Below are 24,749 nucleotides of genomic sequence, written 5' to 3'. Positions count from 1 at the left end.
TGGCCCAGGCTGGAGTGCAGTGGCGGGATCTCAGCTCACTCAAGCTCCGCCTCCCGGGTTCCCGCCATTCTCCTGCCTCAGCCTCCTGAGTAGCTGGGACTACAGGCGCCGCCGCCACGCCGGGCTAATTTTTGTATTTTTAGTAGAGACGGGGTTTCACCATGTTAGCCAGGATGGTCTCGATCTCCTGACCTCATGATCCGCCCGTCTCGGCCTCCCAATTTTTTTCATTTTTGTTTTTAATAATTTTCAACAGTTTTCTTGGGAAGTGGGCCCACAGAGCTCCTTATGCTGTCATGCCAGAAGTCTCTCCTTGCTTTTCTTGTTTTAAACTTTTTATTTTCTGACAATTTTAGCTGTAAAGAAGCAAAGATATTATAGAGTTCCTATATAACTTCATGCAGCTCCACCTCATGTTAATACATCACAAGTCTATGATGTATTTGTCAAAGCTAAGAAATTAATAGCGGTATACTACTACTACTAACTGAACTACGCACTGCATTTGGCTTTCACCAGTGTTTTTCCACTAATGACCTGCAGTTGCAGGATCCAGTCCAGGACACCACATTTCACTTAATCATCTTATTGCTTTAGTTTTCTTTCATCTGGGACAGTTGCTCTGTCTTTTCTTGTTTTTCATGATCTACATACTTCTGGAGTACTCATCATGTAATGTCCCTTAATTTGCATTTGTCTGATATTTTTTCATTATTAGTCTAGAATTGTGGGTTAAGGGGAAGAACATCAGATTGGCAAAGTGTCCTCCTTGTATCATCATAGTAGGTGTTACTTGATGTCAAGATGACTAAAATGGGCCAGGCACGGTGGCTCACGCCTATAATCCCAGCACTTTGGGAGGCTGAGGCAGGTGGGTCACGAGGTCAGGAGATCGAGACCATCCTAGCTAACACAGTGAAACCCCGTCTCTACTAAAAATACAAAAATTAGCCGGGCGTGGTGGTGGGCACCTGTAGTCCCAGCTACTCAGGAGGCTGGGGCAGGAGAATGGCTTGAACCTGGGAGGCGGAGGTTGCAGTGAGCTGAGATCGTGCCACTGCACTCCAGCCTGGGCGACAGAGCAAGACTCCATCTCAAAAAAAAAAAAATTGACTTAAGTGATGCTAACCTTGATCACTTGGTTAGGTGGTTGTCTGCCAGCTTTCTCCTGTCAAGTTACTGTTTTCACTTTCCACAATTAGTCACTAAGTCCAGCCAACTCAAGGGGAAGACCACAAAGCTCTACTGTCTGAAAGGGGATGGTGGTATCTATGTATACTATTTGCAATTCTTTTTTAAGATTGGTTTCTTCTCCTTATTTATGGGCAAGCCTTATTAATTACTGGTTTTAATTTTTGAAAACTCAAGAAAGTGCTCACCTTAGCAGTACATATATTAAAAATCAAATAAATATAAGTCCTTCTATGTGTGTTTTGTGAATCCCATCTTATACACATAAGGTAAGGGAGATGGCTAAGATCTGGAAATAGTTCATCTCCACGAAAACTCATGTTGAAATTTGATTTCCAAGCTAGGCATGGTGGTGTGCACCTGTAGTCCCAGCTACTTGGCAGGCTGAGGCTGAAGGATCACTTGAGCCTAGGAGTTCACGGACGGCCTGGGTAACATAGTGAGACCCCATATGATATGGTTTGGCTGTATGCCCACCCAAATATCATCTTGAATTGTAACTCTCACAATTCTCATGTGTCATGGGAGGGATCGGTGGGGGGGTGACTGAACTATGGGGCCGGGTCTTTCCTGTGCTGCTGTGATAATGAAGGAGTCTTACCAGATCTGATAGTTTTAAAAACAGGAGTTTCCAGCCGGGCACGGTGGCTCACGCCTGTAATCCCAGCACTTTCGGAGGCAGAGGCAGGTGGATCACAAGGTCAGGAGATCAAGACCATCCTGGCTAACACGATGAAACCCCGTTTCTATTAAAAATACAAAAAATTAGTGGGGCGTGGTGGCTCGTGCCTATAATCCCAGCTAGTCAGGAGGCTGAGGCAGGAGAATCGCTTGAACCCAAGAGGCAGAGTGAGCCGAGATCGTGCCACTGCACTCCAGCCTGGGCAACAGAGTGAGACTCCGTCAAAGAAAAAAGAATAGAAAGAAAACATTCAGTAAGCTTGTCCTGTATTCCTACACAAAGAGTATAACAGCAATATATTCCACAAGAGTAAAGCAAAATAAGTAAAGTTATTCTAAGTAAACTAAATTAGAAGGCTTTTCATGAACTGAGCAACTGTTGGAACTAAGCGGACATGGGGTTGTTAGCTGATTATAATGTGCCCAGAATTAGAATATTGATCCAGATTTTTACATTACCCATCCCTCTTGTTTCTTCTGAGCAGCAATCAGAGATGTTGGTTCACAGGAATAAGCAGGGTTAGCTTAAATTACAGAAACAAACTTAAAAAGAACTAATGAGACTAGAATTTAATAACAAGTGTACCATAGTTCTTGAAATACAATATTTCTCTCTCCAGTTTCCCATTTTTACTCAAGACAAATTAGGGTAAGCCTGTTTTGCTTTATTACACTTGGCCTGATTATTTACATAAAGTGCAGCAAGAATAATTATTTTTCACATAGGCTTTTTTCATTTTTTATTTTTGAGATGGAGTCTCGCTCTGTCACCCAGGCTGGAGTGCAGTGGCACAATCTCGGCTCACTGCAAGCTCTGCCTCTCGGGTTCACGCCATTCTCCTGCCTCAGCCTCCCGAGGAGCTGGGACTACAGTGCCCACCACCACGCCTGTGTAATTTTTTGTATTTTTAGTAGAGACAAGGTTTCACCATGTTAGCCAGGATGGTCTTGATCTCCTGACCTTGTGATCTGGTCGCCTCAGCCTCCCAAAGTGCTGGGATTACAGGCATGAGCCACCGCGTCCAGCCCACATAGGCTTTTTAATTGGCTTTGATGGAACTTTGTTTCATAGAGAATCTCTGATAAGACTTTTTTAAAGCTGAGCCCTGCCATGGGTTTGTACCTTCAGATACCTGTAAGTTGGGTAAATTCCTCTCCTTTTGAGGTCCCAAGATAACGTGGAGCTCCTGGACCTGTGAGAAAGTGACATTCTTAACCACAGGTCAGAAACCCTGTACAGGGACTGTGTAGGCAAGGTGTGAGGCCAGTTCCCCAAAGGGCTTTTACTGGCTCTACAAGTCAACTTTGATTCCTTAAAGGAAAGCACATCATGCTAGTCAAAGCCTTGGTAAAATAACCAATTTCTCCAATTATGTGTTACAAAGGAAAACAGATTCTTTTTTTTTTTTTTTATTTTGAGACAGACTCTCGCTCTGTCGCCCAGGCTGGAGTGCAGCTGCCGGATCTCAGCTCACTGCAAGCTCCGCCTCCCAGGTTCACGCCATTCTCCTGCCTCAGCCTCCTGAGTGGCTGGGACTACAGGCGCCCACCACCGCGCCCAGCTAATTTTTTGTATTTTAGTAGAGACGGGGTTTCACTGTGGTCTCCATCTGCTGACCTTGTGATCCACCCGCCTCGGCCTCCCAAAGTGCTGGGATTACAGGCGTGAGCCACCGTGCCCGGCCCCGGAAACCGTTTATTTCATTAAATGATTTTTTCTGGTGGCTGTCAAGAAACAAAAGACCAAAAGGGCCTTTTTGTCGTTTATTATTATTTTTTTTTAAGTATTGGAGTAGGTCTGAAGAAAAGAAAGTGCCTTATTTTCCTTCATGGTCATTTAGTCAAGTGTCTCATAAAGATCAGCTTCTCCCTCAGAATACAAGTTAATGCATGTTACTCAGTCATCTAGTATGTGAAAAAAGATATGAGGGAGACAAATGAGTTGATGGTTTGAATTATGTGATTTTTGCCACATTACCTTGATGCAAATTTGCCAAATCTGATACTGTGAAAAGATTTGATAACTTTTCTAATGCCTAACAAGTTTTAAAACATCATTCTTTAAAAAATAACTTAATACTTTTGGTTATTCCAATATTCAATGTTAAGCCAAAGGATTCTGAGATAAAAAAGTTGTGTCATCTGAACTTCAGTTTACAGACAAAAATAGAGCTTTGCTTTATTTGGATAAGGGGGATGTATTCATTTGGTTTTGATTTTTATTTTGTTTTTAAATAATTTGAGATAATAGGATACCTAGCAAATGTTTTCAGAAAAGTGAATCTTTGTGATTTTCATTCTGGAAAACAATGTTTTAAATCACCCAGATTTAAATACATGTCTTTATATCATACCAGATAACTGGTGTAGTGTGTCCTTTTACTGTTTCAGTAACTTCTGCCTCCCCCACCCCTTAACTTTAAAAGAATGTGAAAAACTAACATCATAGTGTATATAAATACTCAACCCCATTTCAGCTTAAGCTTCTAATTTCTCAAGAAGCTGAAACAGCTGGTTATGTAGTTGAAGCAATTTGTGTGCAAAGCCTACATCTAAACACTTGAGTGAATAATCATTAACTGCTCAGTACCAGACATGGCAAATCTCAAGTGACAGTGGACTCCCCCCAGCTTAGCAACTCGTCCCCTCTTCCACACCTTCCCAGCATCACAGTCAGAGGTCAGCAGGAAGTTGAGTCATTACCTTTGTGGTGACCTCCCCTGCCACCTTGTCTCACTTGGAAACCGTTGTCAGTTTATTTATACTTTGCAATAGACATTCATTGTTTTGTATGCAGCTAGCTTTGATTTAATATGCCACTGCTTTGTCTTTCTGTTGCAGATATAGTTTTGATTTATTTAAAATATATGCTGTGACATTTTGATTTTTATATTGTTTGGTTGCTTTAATAAGTTTGTAACACTCAAACACTTGAGGTGATAGTTTTTAAAAACAATACCAGTATTTGATCCAGTTTCATCTCAGCTATGTTATACCTGGACATTTTAGATGTTTATCAAAGGTCTTTTATGGGGAAGAAAGTAAATTTATTAAATAATAAATGTGTGACATTTATGGATAATGTTGGCTCTGAACAACCTTTTGAAAACTTGGCTGACAAAATTTTGGATCAACTGAAAAAAGCATGACTTTTGAAATCTCTGAATGCTTGGTTCTCAGTATTATCATTCTTTTTAAAATTTATTTCTTATTAAAATATGTAGTTTTTAAGGCTTTTTTTCTGACAGTACTATGTAATTTTTTAGCCTGGGTAGATGGGAGTATTGCTTGTATGTTATCGTACAGCTGACATGTATTTTTATCTATTCTTTATTATCTTAGTTTCATGCTATGTAATGTACCATAACCAACCTATTACCTGTGAGAAACATGTAAGATAATGTATTTACAGCCATTGTTACAAGTTTATAATATATTTTTCTATCTTGTTTTATATNGGGTTTCACCGTGTTAGCCAGGATGGTCTCGATCTCCTGACCTTGTGATCCGCCCGTCTCGGCCTCCCAAAGTGCTGGGATTACAGGCTTGAGCCACCGCGCCCGGCCAAAATTGTTTCTTCAGTAGTGTCAGTTATATGTTATAATGTTAACTCTTAGCAACTTTTATTTTTGGTGAAAACCTTGGTAAGTAAGGGATTTTAATTATGTACTAGGTGTGGAGCCTGCCTAGGACACACCAGGCAGAAGTGCAAATAGGAACTGACTCTCCAGCATAACTAAAGAGCACTATGGTTAAAAGGGGGTGTGGCTAACTCCAGAGGTCCCCAGGCCTTACCTAGAATCTACTGGCTTTAAGGTAGGTAAATTGAACAATTTTCAAAAGTTAAAGAAACAGTTTGACCTTAAAGCATTTAGCAATCTGATATCTGATCTTAATTTAGACCACGCGTCTACATTTTCAAGATATTTTATTTTACCAATAATCTCTAAAACTGTCTTTCTTTCCAAAAGATTACTAAAGTCACAAGAACAAAAACGCATTACAGTTTCTATTTTGCTGACAAAATATTGGATTTAAGCACTTATTTTTCTAAGGCAATTAGTTAGAACTCTTTTATATCTAAACATACAACACATATAAATACACAAACACACAAAAGATTCAGCACTTGTAAGATTTTTCATATGCCAGTTTTTTAACTGGATTACTGGCTTCCAGTAATGAAGTCATCCACTCGCCTCGGCCTCCCAAAGTGCTGGGATTACAGGCGTGAGCCACCACACCCGGCCTATCCACTTTTAATTAAGCTAACTTTTAACCATAGCGCTCTTTAAAAAAGAAATCCTTTCAAATCTCTTATTACCCAACTTTAGCCATGCCAAGAAGCCAATATTTCTAGCTTCTGAACTTTACCAAAGGTTATCTCCTAGGTGCATAGAAAAAGGACAATTTAAAACAGTCTGTGGAGGAGAACAGACAAGGTCCTGCAGATATTAAACCAGAAATGACTTACTTCCTAGGTGGGGTATCAAACCCAGACTGCCACTGTGAAAGTGCAAAAACCTTAGTTACTGAGCTACAGCGGGGGACGATGCCCACTTCCTTTCACAGAAGCCTAGAGTAGTTAATTTTGAGCTTGCAAGGGCTTTTAACTACTTAATACGATTTTTAGAGCTGACTATGACATGAACCCTAAAATTCCTGTTCCCGAGAAGGCAGAGACCAAGAGAAGGTACCACTACGTGGTTAAAAAGTCAAGCTCCCAAGGACATAAAACAAGGGGGAGACTTCATCCAGTTTGTTTGTTTCAGGGACCTGACCAGCTTGCTGGGTCGTCTTGAAAAGTGGGCTTACAGGTGTTCTAAGCCCATGTTCTATCCTACAGAAAAACGAATTCAAAGCACAAAATACACCAGCTTAAGACTAGCCTTACAATTCTTTTTCACATTAATCAAAACTTTACAGAGGAGATAAACACTGATTTATTGATTTGTTATTATTATTATTATTTTACCATTCATTCAACCATTTGCATAGAGAGAGAAGTCAGAAATCTGACTGGTAACAAATTCTTACCCTTTTGCTGGCATGCGAGGCTTCTGTGTTCCCTTTCTCTGAGTGGTCCCAGTGATCTGGCTTGTGGCACCATTGCCCTGGGGGCCAAGTCGCATTATAAAGGAAAATTACATTTTTTCATTCTGACCAGAACAAAATACATGTGATAAAACATACACATTAGCCACTCTGCTTAGCACCCGATATTAAACTGGCAAGGCTTAAATTTGCCCCCAGATGGGCCCCATCATCTTTAATCCAACCTCTGACTTGGAGTTTCAATATGTGGTCTCTGGGGAAGACGGTCGCCCTGAGTAACAGAGTAACAGAAAAGATAAGAAAGGGAAATACTTTCCCAGGTAATATTTTCCCAGGAAATACTTTCCACAGGCAATACTTTCCCAAGGAAGGCGAAATGATCAGGGAGGCCAGAGAAAGACCCACCCATTGTAGTGACACTGAAAAGTTCAGGCGGCTGCGGCTGCTGTCGTGAAGGTATTTTTTTTCAGTAGTCCCCTCAGCTCTCAAGTTTCCCCTTTTGCGGGAGGAAAAAGCTCCCAGTGTCCCATGATCCTGTACATGCCTAACCCTGTTGCCCACAGTCATCAACAAAGAATGCAAGGCAATTAATCCAAAGAGAATAGGAGTTAACATCCCACGGTGCCAAACCTGTTCTTAGCCAACAGGGACTTTACTGAGAGGGTCTCTAATCCCCTACATCTTAGAAGGGACTCTAATCCTCCTGAGTTGGGCCTCTAACCCAAGGTCGGTCTAGTGTCCTTGCCTTTTATTAAGAGGGGCCTCTAACCCACTCTGTCTTAGGAGAGACTCTAACTCCCCTAACTTGAGTGTCTATCCCAATCCCATTCTTAACTTGGATACCCCACCACTTACCCAAAGTCCTCCAATCAGTGCTGCAGTCTATTTCCTTTGGATCGGGGATCTCCTCAGTATTGTTCCTTTTGTGGTTTGCAAGAAAGGTGTCACTGGATCTCACCACATACCCAAAGTGAGCCTTTGGGTCAGGGCTTTCTGCAGTATAGTCTCTTCTGTGGTGGCCAGGCAAACGTTACAGGAAAGGGGTCCCCATCCATACCCCAAGAGAGGGTTCTTGGCTCTCGCGCAAGAAATAATTTAAGGCGAGTCCATAGAGTAAAGTGAAAGCAAGTTTATTAGGAAAGTAAAGGAATAAAGAATAGCTACTCCACAGACAGAGCAGCCCCGAGGGCTGCTGGTTGCCCATGTTTATGGTGATTTCTTGATGACATGCTAAACAATGGGTGGATTATTCACGCCTCCCCTTTTCAGACCACATAGGGTAACTTCCTTACATGGCCATGGCATTTTTAAACTGTCATGGCACTGGTGGGAGTGTAGTAGTGAGGACGACCAGAGGTCACTCTCGTCACCATGTTGGTTTTGGTGGTTTCGGCCAGCTCCTTTACTGCAAACTATTTTATCAGCAAGGTCTTTATGACCTGTATTTGGTGCTGACCTCCTATCTCATCCTGTGACTCAGAATGCCTTAACTGTCTGGGAATGCAGCCTCGTAGGTTTTAGCTTCATTTTACCCAGCTCCTATTTAAGATGGAGTTCCTCTGGTTCATACGCCTCTGAAAAAAAATTTAAATTTAATTATAAGAGTCTGGCCGGGCGTGTTGGCTCACATCTGTAATCCCAACACTTCGGGAGGCTGAGGCGGGCGGATCACCTGAGGTCGGGAGTTCGAGACCAGCCTGACCAACATGGAAAAACCCTGTCTCTACTAAAAATAGCCACGCGTGGGGTCTCATGCCTGTAATCCCAGCTACTCGGGAGGCTGAGGCAGAAGAATCGCTTGAACCCAGGAGGCAGAGGTTGCAGTGAGCCGGGATCGCGCCATTGCACTCCAGCCTGGGCAACAAGAGTGAAACTCCATCTCAAAAAAAAAAAAATATTTAATTATAAGAGTCATAAGTATGTGAAAAGAGAATCATGTCTTTATCAATTTTCAAAATTACTATTGCCAGTGATGAATAACAGTGTTGCTAGAACACTAATTTAGCCAAAAATATTTCTCCAGAAGTGTTTTATAGACAGCATCGTGTAGGAAATTGACCCCATCTCCATTCGTTAACTATTTTCAATCTGGAAATTAAATCTCTTGGGGAGTACTTTCTGCACACCTTCTTTCTATTTTCATAACCATATATATCGTCAAACCATTGAAAGCTGGACTTTATTCTCTCACTTTCATAATCATGAAAAGAAAAAAAAAGTTACTGATGGGGACTACGAAGACTTCGCATAACATAGATATCTTTTGCATAACCTAGGATTGTTAAAATCCTAACATGACTTTATTGGTCTCCTGTCTGCAACCAGTTAATGCTGGGTTGGGCCAGGGTTCCCCTCTTTCCCGTCACTTATCCATTCTTTTCATAGCCTCACCTAATATCATGACTCGAAGTTAACAGTTTACGGTAACAACTCTCAAATTTATATATCCACTCTCGAACCCTCTGCCAATGTTGAATCACAGATTGAGTAGATGGCACTACGCTTTGAGGTCTTACTGACTTTTCAAACTGATCATGCTTGAAATGGGAGTACTGGGCTTCCCTGCAAGCCTGCTCCACTAGCAGCCTCCCCACCTCAGGGTATGGGAAGTCCACACGTGGCGAACGCGAAGCCTATTACATCACCCGGAAGTCCCTGCATCCTTTGAAGGCTGGGCCCGGCCAAAGGAGGCCCAATAGAGGGCGGTCTGTCCTTTCCCAGCAGGCTGGGCACACTGTCAGGCGTCCTCCTTTGGGTGGCTATTTTAACTGCTCATTTATCCTTTTCTTCTATGAAAAGATCCAGAAAAGAGGCAAAGCGAGCGAGAAGTCGCGGGCCCAGCCCACAGCAGGGTAAGCACCTTTGTTCGGGGTCTGAATCGGGGCGACTATCCCCGCCTCCTGACCTCGATTTTCCTGAGCTTGAAGGGACCTTTCGACCCTCCGACTTGTGCCTATACTAAAGCGGCAGCCCTAAGACGACGCGGGGGTTCTGGTGCGCACTTACGTGGAGTCGGATGAGCTGGGTGAGTTCCCACACCCGGTAGATGTAAGGGAAAAACTGCATTACCCAGAAGGCACCGTCCTTTGTGTCGGCCGCGGACTCTGGGCCATTGACGGCCCAGGACAGGAGCGTTTTCTCCGGGCCAGGGCGGCGGAGGCGGGACTTCCGCTTCTTCGTGTGACGTCATCTCCGTGGGCCGGCTTGGCCCTGAAGCAGTGTGGGGCCTAGAGCGCTGGGTGGGCGCGTTCTGCGGCCTGAGCAGGGAAGGGTAGTGAAGCGGTTACGCCCCTTCTCCGCGTCTTGGCGGGAGCCTGACGCCCCGCTTCTCCCCTAACGAGGCGTCCCGCTGGCGCTCACCGAGGCCTAGGCCTCCGCAGCCGCCCTCCGTCTCCTCAGCCCCGACGCTGCGCCCTGGGCCTTGTGCGCATTTTTTTTGGGGGGAAAACTGAGGCTCAGAGTGCGAAAGTCAGCCGCGATCGCCCCGCCCAGGACAGAGAAGGGCTGTGGTCGGCTGATCCGCGGCATTCCCGGGATGGCGGCGGCGTGGATGGCTCCGGCGCAGGTGAGTGGACGAGGTTTCGGCCTTGCTGCTGCTCTGCTATTTCTGGAGGCCTCGTGGGCAGGCTGGAAGCCAAGACAGCCACAGAATTTTTCTTTGTCGCCATCGTTTAAGAGAAATGGCCGTGGCTTGTCATTTCCTTTATCCGCAGTCCCGCAACAGTGTTGGCCCCTGATAGGTGTTCAGTCCGTGGTTGAAGGAGGAGTGATGCTTCCTTCTAGGGCTCTCATCACACTTCCCCTAAATCCAGCCTTCTCTGTTGCCTGCCAGCCCCTACCCCATCCCCCTGGCCAACCACCCCGACCTTGTGTCTTTGCGTTTTTCCCTGGTCCTTTGCTCTTCAGAGCCACCAACCTGACCGTACAGAGTCCTCTTCCATTTTCCAGCCTTTCTCCTTGACCCCCCTTTACCTCGAACACTGCCCCTGTAGTGGGGGGCCTCCCTCTCACATCCTTCTGGCCTCTGTCCAGATGTCACGTATTTGGAGGTGCCTTTTTTGGCAATTCCGGCTAAAGTGGCACCTTACACCCTTGCCCAGAGTCTGGTATTTTTGTATAGAGAATCTGATGGTATTAAAGAAGCTTGTGGATTTGAGTTTGTCAAGGACGTAATGAGAACAAAGAAAAATAATTAGGAAGAATGATATTAACTGACTGTCGTTGAGTCCTTGCTGTGGGCTGATCGGTGGGTAATATTTAACCCTCAGCTCGTTTAATCCTGATTTTTTTTTTTTTTTTTTTTTTTTTTTTTTTTTTTTTTGAGACGGAGCCTTGCTCTGTCGTCCAGGCTGTAGTACAGTGGCGTGACCTTGGCTCACTGCAAACTCCGCCTTCTGGGTTCAAGCGATTCTCCTGCCTCAGCCTCCTGAGTAGCTGGGAGTACAGGTGCACGCCACCACGCCTGGCTAATTTTTGTATTTTTAGTAGAGACGGGGTTTTACCATGTTGGCCACGCTGGTCTTAAACTCCTGACCTCAGGTGATCCACCCGCCTTGGTCTCCCAAAGTGCTGGGATTACAGGTGTAAGCCGCCGCACCCGGCTTAATCCTGAACTCTTTAGAATTAGGTTATATTGTCATCGTTGTTTTACACAAGAGCAATTTGAGGGTCACAGACGTTCAATTACTTGCCTTGCAACACTGTAGCTCTTAAGTATCAGAAACTAACAACTGGTATGTTTACCATCATAGTCTGTTTTTACCCTCTTCTTTACCTGCAATGGTTTGGGAAGCCTGGGGCTGACACCTAAAGTAAACTTTGCAAGATGAGGCCTCCTTCTGGCCGTGGTCTTGGGCATGAGGAGGCATGGCCTTTCATACTGGCGGAACTGTGTAGACTTAAAAAATGGTATATTGGTTGTTTAAGGAGTTCCCAGGGGACCTGTGTGGCTTCCACGGTGGTTTTATATGTGGTTCCCCTTACTCCCTTACCTGCTGACATATTCTGAGAGGGCATGTTTGTACGGTTATGTTGCTGAATGTACTCTCCTACTCAGCCAGGATAGATATAATCTCCAGAGGGTCCCATATTCTCATGGCTACAACCTGCTGTGCCCTCTGTGACTCTTGTTTGCTTGCTGCTGGAATATTCTGGCTTCAGGGATACCTGCTAGTAGGACTCAGGTAGAAAAGGAAGTGATGGCTCATTGTGAAGTCTCCCTGGAAGCAGGTCCAGGCCCTAACACCTGATCAGGTGCCACCACCTCAGGTGATTCTTTGGTGAGGTGGATGATGATGACTACACTTCTCTGCGCTTGTCCATGGGAGTGGCTGAAATGGATATATGGATTTGAAATGCTTCATCCTCATTAACTGCATTAACTTTGCTAATAGAGAAATGTCAGGTTACATAATTAGACCAGAGGGCCCTGGGCTTAAATCCTGCCTCTGTTGATAAGACCTGTGACTCTGGGCTCGGCATAGTGGCTCACACCTGTAATCCCTGCACTTTGGGAGGCCGAGGTGGGTGGATTGCTTGAGCCCAGGAGTTCAAGACCAGCCTGGGCAACATGGGGAAATCCTATCTCTACAAAAAATACAAAAAATTAGACTGGTGTGGCATCTTGTGCCTGTAGTCCCAGCTACGCAGGAGGCTGAGGTGGGAGGATCACTAGACCACAGGAGGTCAGGGCTGCAGTGAGCCGACATTGTGCCACTGCACTCCAGCCTGGGTGACAGAGTGAGACCATCTAAAAAAAAAAAAAAGACATGAAGACATGTGACTTTGGGTAGACTGGTAGAGCTTCTGGGACCTGAGATCTGGGCCTCAGGTCTCTGAGTGTGACATAGAGATGATGATGGTAAATTCAGATGCTGTGTGTAGCCTTTGCCTCAGTGTTTTTTTTGTTGTTTTTTTTTTTTTACAAACAGTTTTCTTTGTTTCATTTTCTTTCCTTTTTTTTTTTTTTTGAGACAGAGTCTAGCTCTGTTGCCAGGCCAGAGTTCAGTGGTGCGATCTTGGCTCACTGCAACCTCCGCCTCCCGTGTTCAAATGATTGTCCTGCCTCAGCCTGCCAAATAGCTAGGACTACAGGCACACACCACCACGCCCAGCTAATTTTTGTATTTTTAGTAGAGATGGGGTTTCACCTTGCCGGCCAGGATGGTCTCGATTTCCTGACCTCATGGTCTGCCCACCTCGGCCTCCCAAACTGCTGGGATTACAGGTGTGAGTCAGCATGCCCAACCTACAAACAGTTTTTCTTTAGTTCTTTTATTCTTTTTTTTTTTTTGGAGGGGGGGGACAGAGTCTCGCTCCGTTGTCCAGGCTGGAGTGCAGTGGCATAATCTTGGGTCACTGCAACCTCTGCCTCCCAGGTTCAAGCTATTCTCCTGCCTCAGCCTCCCTAGTAGCTGGGATTGCAGGTTTGTGCCACCACACCTGGCTACTTTTTGTATTCTTAATAGAGATGGGGTCTCACCATGTTGGTCAGGCTGGTCTCGAATTCCTGACCTCAGGTAATCCACGTGCCTCAGCCTCCCAAAGTGCTGGGATTACAGGCGTGAGCCACCATGCCCAGCCTTGACTATTCTTGATGAAGTGGGAAACACGGTTATACTGACCTGGAAATCGAGGCTCAGCGAAATGAAATGAGGTCCCCAAGGTCACATAGCAGGCACATGTTGATTTCAGGAATTTGGTTTTAAACCTCAGGAGTCTAGCTCCTGAGCTGGGGACTTTCAGTCACTTTACCATGGCATGTAAACCTGTCAGCATGAGGCAGGCACACAGGGAGGATCGGTAAGACTCAGTTACTATTCCTGTTATTGTTGCTGGTGTTGATGTTTTTATTATTATTCTTTCCCATTTTTCTGATATGTCAGAGCGCTTACTGTCTGTGCCTCTCAGTCTACTTCGGATTGTCCTGACCTTATTTCTGTGTCAAGTTCTAGTGGTTTCCTGCATAGGAGGCTTGTTTTTTTGTTTTGTTTTTTTAAAGATGGAGTCTTGCTGTGTTGCCAGGCTGGAGTGCAGTGGCACGATCTCAACTCACTGCAGCCTCCACCGCCCAGGTTCAAGCAATTCTCCTGCCTCAGCCTCTTCTGTCTCCTCTTCGCTGCTGTAATCCATGCAAGGCAGTGTCCACATTCCCCTTGATCCTAGCACAGATCTTGGCCCTTTGGAGGTGCTTGGTGATTTGGCCTTTGATTCTCTGTGCATCTTTTGCAGTGCTGGAGTGACAGGTTCTAATCCTATTCCACAGTTGCAAAGGAAACATTACTGGCTCTGTTTGACTTTTCAGGAGTCTGTGACCTTCGAGGACGTGGCTGTGACATTTACCCAGGAGGAGTGGGGGCAGTTGGACGTGACCCAGAGGGCCTTGTACGTGGAGGTGATGCTGGAGACCTGTGGGCTTCTGGTCGCACTGGGTAAGGCCTGTCCTCTCCTCTCCAACATCAGGGGCACCTGAAAGCAGCTTCATTCTAGCCTAATTCAGCTTCATTCTGGCTTCAGGCCAGGCTAGTGGAATAGGTCTTGGGAGCCAGCCCTCCTGTTTCCCAAAGCCTGACTCAATTTTTTTTTCTTTTTTTTTTTTTTTGAGACACAGTTTCACTCTTGTTGCCCAGGCTGGAGTGCAATGGTGCGATCTTGGCTCACCACAACCTCCGCCTCCCAGATTCAAGTGATTCTCCTGCCTCAGCCTCCAGAGTAGCTAGGATTACAGGCATGTGCCCCCACACTCAGCTTATTTTATATTTTTAGTAGAGATGGGGTTTCTCCATGTTGGTCAGGCTGGTCTCAAACTCCCAACCTCAGGTGATCTGCCCACCTTGGCCTCCCAAAGTGCTGGGATTACAGGCATGAGCCACCACGCCTGGCCTCATTATTTTGACTCACTTGATTCTTCCTGATCTCTTTGTGTCTTACTTAGAAAGGGTTGGCTAAGAAATGTAGTTTGCTTTTGGTCACAGCCAAAGGAGAGGGATGCGTTACCCGGAAATGGGGATGTTTTCTAGAACCCAAAGGCAGGATTTGCAGCCAGGCGCCTTGTGGGACTAACTGGGTATCTTGTGCTGGCTTCCCTTTATGGGTCTGCTCCTGTCACTGTCTTTTCATAGTGGCTTTTTCTGGCTTAGCTATTGTGTGGAATGAAGTGACCATCTAGTTCTTGTTCTCTGAGGCTCACACATTCCTTGGCACTACTACTTCCTTCATATTTTTGTTGTTTCTCTGTTGATACTCTTCTCATTTAATTTTCCCAGCATCCCCATCCTCAGTGAGTAAGGATAATAAGGCCATTGCAATGAACACCTCAGAAAATTCATTCATTCAGTTTAACAGATATACCTTCATTGTGAGATGCTGTTTGTTGCATTTTTTTCTTGATAAAAGTTCTTTCTTTTGTGAAGTGTTGATTTTGATGTTTGTGCAAATGTCTGTACGTGACAAAATTGCTGTTTGGAGTTCCCTCCCAGTTTTTTATTTTTCAGTGGTTCATGAAATGTCAAAGTATGGAGTCACCACGTCTACCCCTCACTCTGCTGCCCGGTTCCCTTAGGATTGAGTTCTTCCACTCATATCTCCCATTCTTCTTTATACCCTCCTTGTTTTGAGACTCCTGGCACCATACAGGGGTGTTCTCCATTTCCTCTGAGCACAGCACTTGGGAGACCAAGGTCTGATGCCTCAGGGTCCAATCCTAGCTCTACTCCTTGTCAGCTGTGTGTTCCTAGGCAAAGTACTGAACTCCTCTGTGCCTTAATTTTCTTTTTAGAATTTTTTATTTCTTTATACCCATGCCAGTGCAGAAAAGTGCCTCAATTTTCTCGTGGGTAAAATGGGACAGTATGTGGCAAAAAAGGCATACCTTTGTTTCATTGCGCTTTGCTTTACTGCACCTAGCAGTTCCTGTGTTTTTAGAAGTTGAATGTTTGTGGCAACCCTGAATTGAGCAAGTCTGTCCCAACCATTTTTCCAACAGCATGTGCTCACTTTTTGTCTGTGTCACATTTTGGTAATTCTTGCAGTATTTCAAATGTTTTTTTTTTTTTTTTTCTGAGACAGAGTCTCGCTCTGTCACCCAGGCTGGAGTGCAGTGGCCGGATCTCAGCTCACTGCAAGCTCCGCCTCCCGGGTTTACGCCATTCTCCTGCCTCAGCCTCCCGAGTAGCTGGGACTACAGGCGCCGCCACCTCGCCCGGCTAGTTTTTTGTAGTTTTAGTAGAGACGGGGTTTCACCGTGTTAGCCAGGATGGTCTCAATCTCCTGACCTCGTGATCCGCCCGTCTCGGCCTCCCAAAGTGCTGGGATTACAGGCTTGAGCCACCGCGCCCGGCCTCAAATGTTTTTTATTAATATTACATCTATTGCGGTGATCTGTGATCAGTGATCTTTGATGTTACTGTTGTAATTGCTGTGAGGCACCTTGAACTGCACCGTGTAAGACAGCTTTATCGATAAATGTTATGTGTGTTCTGACTGCTCCACTTACTGGCCACTCCCTCTCTGTGTCTCTCCTTGGGCTTCCGTATCCTCTGAGATACAACAGTAATGCAGTCAAGTCAATTAATAACCCTGAAATGGAAGCCAGATGCGTCTAATCCCAGCTACTCTGGAGGCTGAGATGGGAGGATTGCTTCAGTCTAGGAGTTCGAGACCAGCCTGGGCATCATAATAAGCGTCCATCTCTTTCACTTTTTGAATAAGCTATAACTCATATACTGTGTTGTGCAAAAATCGTAAGTCCATTCACTGAGGCCGGGTGTGGTGGCTTACGCCTGTAATCCCAGCACTTTGGGAGGCTGAGGCGGGCAGATCTCCTGAGGTCAGGAGTTTGAGACCAGCCTGGCCAACATGGCGAAATCCCGTCTCTACTAAAAATATGAAACAATTAGCCAGGCATGGTGGTGCACACCTGTAGTCCCAGCTACTCGGGGGGCTGAGGCAGGAGAATCGCTTAAACTCAGGAGGCGGAGCTTGCAGTGAGCCGAGATCGTGACACTGCACTCCAGCCTAGGCGACAAAAGGAGATAGTGTCTCAAAAAAAAAAAAAAAGACAGAAGTCCACTCACTGAATTTTTGCTTATGTATAAACCAAAGTAACTGCCACCTACATCAATACATAGGCGATATCCAGCTCCTCATCAGAGTTTTATGCCCTCGATAGCCTCTTTAATATCTTTTTTTTTTTTTTTTTTTTTTTGAGACCGGATCTCCCTCTGTGGCCCAGGGGAGTGCAGTGGCCAGATCTCAGCTCACTGCAAGCTCCGCCTCCCGGGTTCACGCCATTCTCCTGCCTCAGTCTCCCGAGTAGCTGGGACTACAGGCGCCTGCCACCTCACCCGGCTAGTTTTTTGTATTTTTTAGTAGAGACGGGGTTTCACCGTGTTAGCCAGGATGGTCTCGATCTCCTGACCTCGTGATCCGCCCGCCTCGGCCTCCCAAAGTGCTGGGATTACAGGCTTGAGCCACCGCGCCCGGCCAGCCTCTTTAATTCTATTCGCTCGTATTTAGACTTCAAGAGCACAGATTGGTTGGCTGTTGTTGAACTACACAGTGTGTTCTCTGACATATCTGTCTTTTGATCATCACGTCTGTGTTTTCTTTGCACGTGTTTATATACAGTCGGAGTTGGTTCATTCTCAATATGTTGTAGTTTCTCATTGTATGTGAAGCTGCCATTCATTTGTCCATTACCCTGCTGATGGATGTTCCTGTTGTTTTCAGTTTTTGGATATTATAAAGGATGTTGCTGAGAGTATTATTGTTCATATTTTCTGGTGGATGTAAATACTGGTTTCTGAATTTTCTGTTAACAGTAAATTGTGTTAGAATATACTCTAATGTGTGTACACATCAGGTCATGGAGTAGGTTGTATATTCAGCTTTCTTTTTTTCTTTATTATCTTTCGTAGAGATGGGGTCTCATTGTGTTGCCCAGGCTCATCTTGAACTCGTGGCCTGCACTGATCTCCCCTCCTTGGCCTCCCAAAGTGCTGGGATTATAGGCATGAGCTACCCTGTGTGGCCATGTTCAGCTTTAAAAGAAACTGCCTAGCAGTTCTGCAGAATGTACCATTTCACTTTCTGACCATGGACATGTGAAAGCTTCCAGTGCTCCACATCTTCATCATCACCTGATAACATCGTTCCCTTTTGGGAGGTCTAGGCAGGCAGATCACTTGAGGTCAGGAGTTACCAGCCTGGCCATCATGGTGAAACCCCATCTCTACTAAAAATAAAAAAATTAGCTGAGTGTCGTGGCAGGTGCCTATAATCCCAGCTACTCAGGAGGATGAGGTAGGAGAATCGCTTGAGCCTGGGAGGTGGAGGTTGCAGTGAGCCAAGATCACACCACTGTACTCCGGACTGGATGACAGAGCGAGACCCCATCTCAAAACAACAAACAAACAAAAAAACATCATTTCATTTTACTGTTTGAGTCCCTGTGGTAGGTTTCTCTGTATCACAGCACAGAAACCATTGTAAGGTCACTCCTTTCATTCCTCATTTTCAAATACAACAGTGACCATATGATAACTGATGATGGCCCACAATTTACCGATCTCTTATGTACTGTCTAGCACTGTGCCAAGTGCTTTATAGAAATTTTCCCCTTTTTTAAGAGACAGGATCTTGCTCTGTCGCCCAGGCTGGAGTGCAGTGGCACCATCGTAGCTCACTGTAGCCTTAAACTCCTGGGCTCAAGCAATTCTGCAAAGTAGCTGGAACTACAGGCTCACGCTACAATGTCTGGCTAATTTATTAATTTTTTTGTAGAGACGGGGTGTTGCTATATTGCCCAGGCTACTCTTGAACTCTGGGCCTCAAGCAATTCTTCTGCCTTAGCCTCCCAAAAGTCACAGGATTACAGGCATGAGCCACCGTGCCCAGCCAAGAATTTTCCTATTTAACCCTCATCACACCCTATGAGACAGAATCTGAGAGTTTCTGTTTTTCAGATGAGGAAGTGGAGACTAGGATCAGCTAAATCATTTCTCTGACATTAGCTGATTTGGTGCAGGCAAGATTTGAACTGAGATGTTTTGACTCCAGAGCTACACTCTTAACCTCCCTTTAGTATGAACTCACAATTCAGCACAGAGTTTTCCTAGTTTGTGCTTGAGTATTGGGCCCTCTTAGATTCTCTTTCTCTATTCTCTCTGGACTTTGGTTCTCTTCTTACTCTGATCTTCACTTTTATGTTGGCTTCATCAGTTATCTCATAGCCAATCCTTGTTACTCTTAAATACTCTCCAAGGCTAATCCACACATTCTTTTTATTTATTATTACTATTTTTTTTAAGAGATGGGATCTGGCTATGTTGCCCAGGCTGGTCTTGAACTCCTGGGCTCAGCTTCCTGAGTAGCCAGGATTACAGGCAGTACCTTTCAGATTGTGTCTTTTTCTAGTGTTTTCAGGTTATTGTTTCTCAGGGTTGTTTGAATTTCTGGATCAGTTTTGAGAGAATTGGTAACTTTATATTATCAGTTTCTTCATTCAGGTAGATCTTTATTGTCTTGAAATAAAGTTTTATTATTTTCTTTTTTTTTCTTTTTCTTTAAACGGAGTCTCACTGTCTCCCAGGCAGAAGTGCAGTGGCGCGATCTCGGCTCACTGCAAACTCCACCTCCCGGGTTCACCCCATTCTCCTGCCTCAGCCTCCCAAGTAGCTGGGACTACAGGCACCCGCCACCACGCCCGGCTAATTTTTTGTACTTTTAGTAGAGACGGGGTTTCACCGTGTTAGCCAGGATGGTCTCAATCTCCTGACCTCGTGATCTGCCAGCCTCGGCCTCCCAAAGTGCTGGGATTACAGGCGTGAGCCACCGCGCCTGGCAGAAGTTTTATTATTTTCTTTTTTCAAGATCCAGTTGTTTGTTAGCCTTTTCGCCTATTTTTCACCCTGACACAGTGGATTCTATATGTCTACCAGGATTCTGTTCACGCTTTGTCCTAGGAGCTCTGTCCTAGGAGTAGCCGTGGCCATCCCTGGCTGTCCCTGAAGCAGAATCTTGAGCATCAGCTTCCTCTCTGCCCCTTCCTGTCACTGAATCCTGACCAGCCTTAACTTCTCATGGGGCTGCCTCGTCTCACTGCAGTCCCCTAGATTCACTGAAGACTCTGTGTCTTTGTATATTCTATGTCCTAAGGCTAATATGTCCTTCTCACTTTAAGCTCATGAAGCATCCTCTGGGAAGCTTCCTTGGCCTCTTCCTGGCCCTGCCCCATCTAGGCTACATTAAGTGCCCCTTCCCTGGCCTCTTGTAGCACCTTGACGTGTTCTTGAGCAAGCTCACCATACAGTGTCATCATTATGTTGTCCACCTAGTCGCATCTTGACTGTGAGTGGGGATCTCTATTCCAGTCTGTACTCTGCTTGAGCTTCTCCCTCTGGGTTTCTCTTTTAAAATTTCAAGAGTTGGCCAGGCACAGTGGGTCACGTCTATAATCCCAGCACTTTGGAGGCAGAGGTGGGCGGATTACTTGAGCCCAGGAGTTTGAGACCAGCTTGGGCAACATGGTGAAACCCCATCTCTATAAAAAAAAAAAATACAAAAAATTTAGCCAGGCGGGATGGTTCACGCCTGTAATTCTAGCATTTTGGAAGGCCGAGGTGGATAGATTACCTGAGGTCAGGAGTTCCAGACCAATCTGGCCAACATGGTGAGACCCCATCTCTAAAAATGCAAAAAAATGATCCCAGCATGGTGGCGCACACCTGTAATCCCAAGCCAATCGGGAGGCTGATTCAGGAGAGTCGCTTGGACCCAGGAGGCAGAAGTTGCAGTGAACTGAGATCATGCCACTGCGCTCCAGCCTAGGCAACAGAGTGAAATTCCATCTAAAAAAACAAGAACAAACAAACAAAAAAGCCAGGCGTGGTGGCACATGCCTGTAGTCTAGCTACCTGGGAAGCTGAGGTGGGCGGATCGCGGGTGAGCCGCCTCAACCTCCCAAACCAAAGTGCTGGGATTTTAGGCATGAGCCACCGCGCCTGGCCTTTTTTTGAGATGGGTTTCCCTCTGTCACCCAGGCTGGAGTGTAGTGGCTCAGTCTTGGCTCACTGCAGCCTCCACCTCCCAGGTTCAAGCGATCCTTCTGTCTCAACCTCCCAAGTAGCTGGGATTATAGGTGCCTGCCACCAAGCCTGGCCAATTTTTGTATTTTTAGTAGACATGGGGTTTCACCATGTTGGCCAGGCTGGTCTCGAACTCCTGACCTCAAGTGATCCACCTGCCTCAGCCTCCCAAAGTGCTGGGATTACAGGCATCAGACACTGTACCCAGCCCATCAAATCATAGCTATTTTCAAATCATCACTATTTTCATCTTATTGTTCTCACCAAAATGGTGGTTTCATTTCTTCTATATACTTTTTTTTTTTTTTTTTGAGACGGAGTTCTCTCTCTGTGGCCCAGGCTGGAGTGCAGTGGCCGGATCTCAGCTCACGGCAAGCTCCGCCTCCCGGGTTCACACCATTCTCCTGCCTCAGCCTCCCGAGTAGCTGGGACTACAGGCGCCCGCCACCTCGCCCGGCTAGTTTTTTGTATTTTTTAGTAGAGACGGGGTTTCACCATGTTAGCCAGGATGGTCTCGATCTCCTGACCTCGTGATCCGCCCGCCTCGGCCTCCCAAAGTGCTGGGATTACAGGCTTGAGCCACCGTGCCCGGCCTCTTCTATACTATCTTAATAAGCTCTTTTGTGTATTGTATTCCCTTCAGGTGACAGCACAAAACCTGAGACCGTAGAGCCTATCCCTTCTCACCTGGCCTTGCCTGAGGAAGTCTCACTCCAGGAACAGCTGGCACAGGGAGTCCCAGGATACTCCTATTTTGGGCAGGCCATGGATCAGGATGGGCCATCTGAAATGCAGGAATACTTTTTGAGACCAGGGACAGACCCACAGAGTGAGAATCTCCATGGGAAAATGAGCCTTGAAAATGAAGGTTTGGCGACAGCTGATGGTATATGTTCAATGATGATACAGAACCAAGTCTCACCAGAAGATGCTCTTTATGGATTTGACTCATATGGACCAGTTACAGATTCCCTGATTCACGAAGGGGAAAATTCCTATAAATTCGAGGAAATGTTTAATGATAATTGCTTCCTTGTTCAGCATGAGCAGATTCACCCTCGTGTGAAGCCCTATGATTGCCCAGAATGTGGGAAAGCCTTCGGCAAGAGCAAACACCTCCTTCAGCATCACATCATCCATACTGGGGAGAAGCCCTATAAATGCATGGAGTGTGGGAAAGACTTCAACCGCAGGTCACACCTCACACGGCACCAGCGGACTCACAATGGAGATAAGCCCTTTGTGTGCAGCGAATGTGGAAGGACCTTCAACCGCGGGTCACACCTGACACGGCACCAGCGGGTTCACAGTGGAGAGAAGCCTTTTGTGTGCAATGAATGTGGAAAGGCCTTCACCTACCGCTCCAATTATGTTTTGCATAACAAGAGCCACAATGAGAAGAAACCCTTCGCATGCAGCGAATGTGGAAAAGGCTTTTATGAGAGTACAGCCCTCATTCAACACTTCTTTATCCACACTGGGGAGAGGCCCTTTAAGTGCCTTGAGTGTGGGAAGGCCTTCAACTGCAGGTCACACCTCAAGCAGCATGAGCGGATTCACACTGGTGAGAAGCCCTTTGTGTGCAGTCAATGTGGAAAGGCCTTCACTCACTACTCCACCTATGTCTTGCATGAAAGAGCCCACACCGGAGAAAAGCCTTTTGAGTGCAAAGAATGTGGGAAAGCCTTTAGCATTCGAAAAGACCTCATTCGCCACTTCAACATCCACACTGGAGAGAAGCCCTATGAGTGTTTACAGTGTGGAAAGGCTTTTACCCGCATGTCAGGGCTCACAAGGCACCAGTGGATTCATACTGGAGAGAAGCCCTACGTATGCATCCAATGTGGGAAAGCCTTTTGTCGGACCACAAACCTCATTCGACACTTCAGCATCCACACTGGAGAGAAGCCCTATGAGTGCGTGGAGTGCGGGAAGGCCTTCAACCGCAGGTCACCCCTCACAAGGCACCAGCGGATTCACACTGCAGAGAAGTCCCATGAACGCATCCAGAGTGGGAACGTTTCTTGCGAGAGCACAGATCTGGTTCAGCACTCCATCATCCAGACTGAGAGTAGCCCAGAGAGTGCAGCGAATATGGAAGCACCTTCAATTGCCGCTCATTCCTCCTCACTCGACATCAACGGATTCATCCTGGGAGAAACCCTACCATTGTAACAGATGTGGGAAGACCTTTTACACACTTCAGTCAACATCCACGAATTCCTGTTAGGGAAAGAGTTTTTGAATATCACCGCTGAAGAAAATCTGTGGTGAGAGGAAACATCGTACCGTCTGGTCATTCATACTGAAGAGAAGCTTCATAAGCATCATCTTTGTGTGAAAACCTGTTTTAGATAATCATTTGTCATCTAAACAATTATGTTAGAAATTGACACAGCCAAGAGTCTTATTCTACATCTGATAATTCGCCCATGAGAGAGACCCAATGGTTATTGTGCACTTAGGAAAACCTTCAGCCACATCTTTCTTGTTAGTTTACAGTGAAATGTTATCTCAGGGACATTCAAGCAAAGGAGGAGGAGTCATAGGGAAGAGAAAGAAATGGAAGCACAGCTTCTTTCAGACTTCCCTGACAAGCCCATGGCAGTTTGTTATCTCCTCGTTATTTTATTTGGGAGAGGAAAATGTTTCAGAAACACAAGGGCCTCATCCCCTTTATTTTCCCTGTGTACATTCACTGCTGTCCAGTGCTGTAGACAAATGGTTTGTTTGAAAACATTTTGTGAAAGCCTACTTTGTTCCACAGCATTGTCTCTACTCTTGAGGAGCAGAAGCATATATCTTTATGAGAAAGATGGAGGCTTGAGTTATGAAATACTTTGACATTTAAGGAGATAAGGATGTGCATATGAATGGGCACATTTTACTGCACACTTCAAACACTTTGATTTTTTTAAAAAATAGTTTCTTCTTGTGTCTTTAACCACCCAGTACACATACTTTTTTCTTGATATGGATCTACTTGTTAATTTCTTTTTCTTTATTTTTCTGCGGGATGGAGATGATATTGTAGCTGTTTGTACATAATATAATCCAGGGAGTCCTAGTTCTTCCCTCTGATTGTGGTTTCTCAGCTTCTTTACTCCTCTTTAGAGAGAGTAAATAGTTCAAAGTTCACCTCAGCAATTTTCTAGAGGACATTTTGGAACCAAAAATGAAATAAGACATGTAGCTAAATTAAAGGATTATGATAAACTCAGAAAATAAACACAAAGAAGGAATCTCATTTTTCAGTCTTACAGAAGATTGTGTGTAGGCTGACTATAAAGTGACTGGAATTTTAACAGGTGAACCTGCATGTGTATATGCAGGTAGTTGTCACTACGGATTTAGTCCAGTCATAGTAATTAATATGTTTAATCGGAATATTTTGGAGTTTCTCTTTTGGTATTCTTTTTGTTTCTTTTATTGTTTTTAATTGACACATAATGTTTATGGGGTTCGGTGTGATATTTCAATATATGTGTGCTAAGAGTAATGATCAGGGTAATTAGTATATCCATCTCCTCAAGCATTTATCATTTCTTTGTGTTTAGCAACATTCACAGTCTGCTTTTCTAGCTATTTGAAAATATAAAATGTATTGCCAATTGTACTCATTCTGCAGTGCCACAGAACACTACAACTTATTCAAATGGAATCTCACTTGGTGTAATTTTGTATTTGTTAACCAATCTCTGTCTGCCTCCCTGCTATCCTTCCCAGCTTCTGGTTACC

The 24,749-nt window shown here is 45.2% G+C and overlaps 1 protein-coding gene across 3 annotated transcripts; it reads left to right on the top strand.

Annotated features, from left to right (window-relative positions):
- The first annotated feature begins 8,811 nt into the window (after positions 1 to 8,811).
- Positions 8,812 to 24,516, top strand: ZNF460 (zinc finger protein 460). 3 transcript variants are annotated; one of them, XM_017885441.1, is made up of 3 exons: positions 8,812 to 9,779; positions 14,231 to 14,357; positions 21,655 to 24,516. In XM_017885441.1, exons 2-3 carry the CDS (start codon positions 14,324 to 14,326, stop codon positions 23,184 to 23,186), a joined length of 1,566 nt encoding a protein of 521 aa, XP_017740930.1. In that variant the 5' UTR covers positions 8,812 to 9,779; positions 14,231 to 14,323; the 3' UTR covers positions 23,187 to 24,516. The 3 variants fall into 3 exon arrangements, with proteins under 3 accessions (XP_017740930.1, XP_017740929.1, XP_017740928.1); XM_017885440.1 differs by having other exon boundaries at positions 8,812 to 9,952; XM_017885439.1 differs by having other exon boundaries at positions 8,812 to 10,492.
- The last annotated feature ends 233 nt before the right edge of the window (positions 24,517 to 24,749 follow it).

The sequence above is a fragment of the Rhinopithecus bieti genome, unplaced genomic scaffold (assembly GCF_001698545.2).
Source record: "Rhinopithecus bieti isolate Rb0 unplaced genomic scaffold, ASM169854v2 scaffold_15006, whole genome shotgun sequence".
NCBI classification, from domain to species: Eukaryota; Metazoa; Chordata; class Mammalia; order Primates; family Cercopithecidae; genus Rhinopithecus; species Rhinopithecus bieti.
This window is presented reverse-complemented; position numbering and strand designations above follow the sequence as displayed.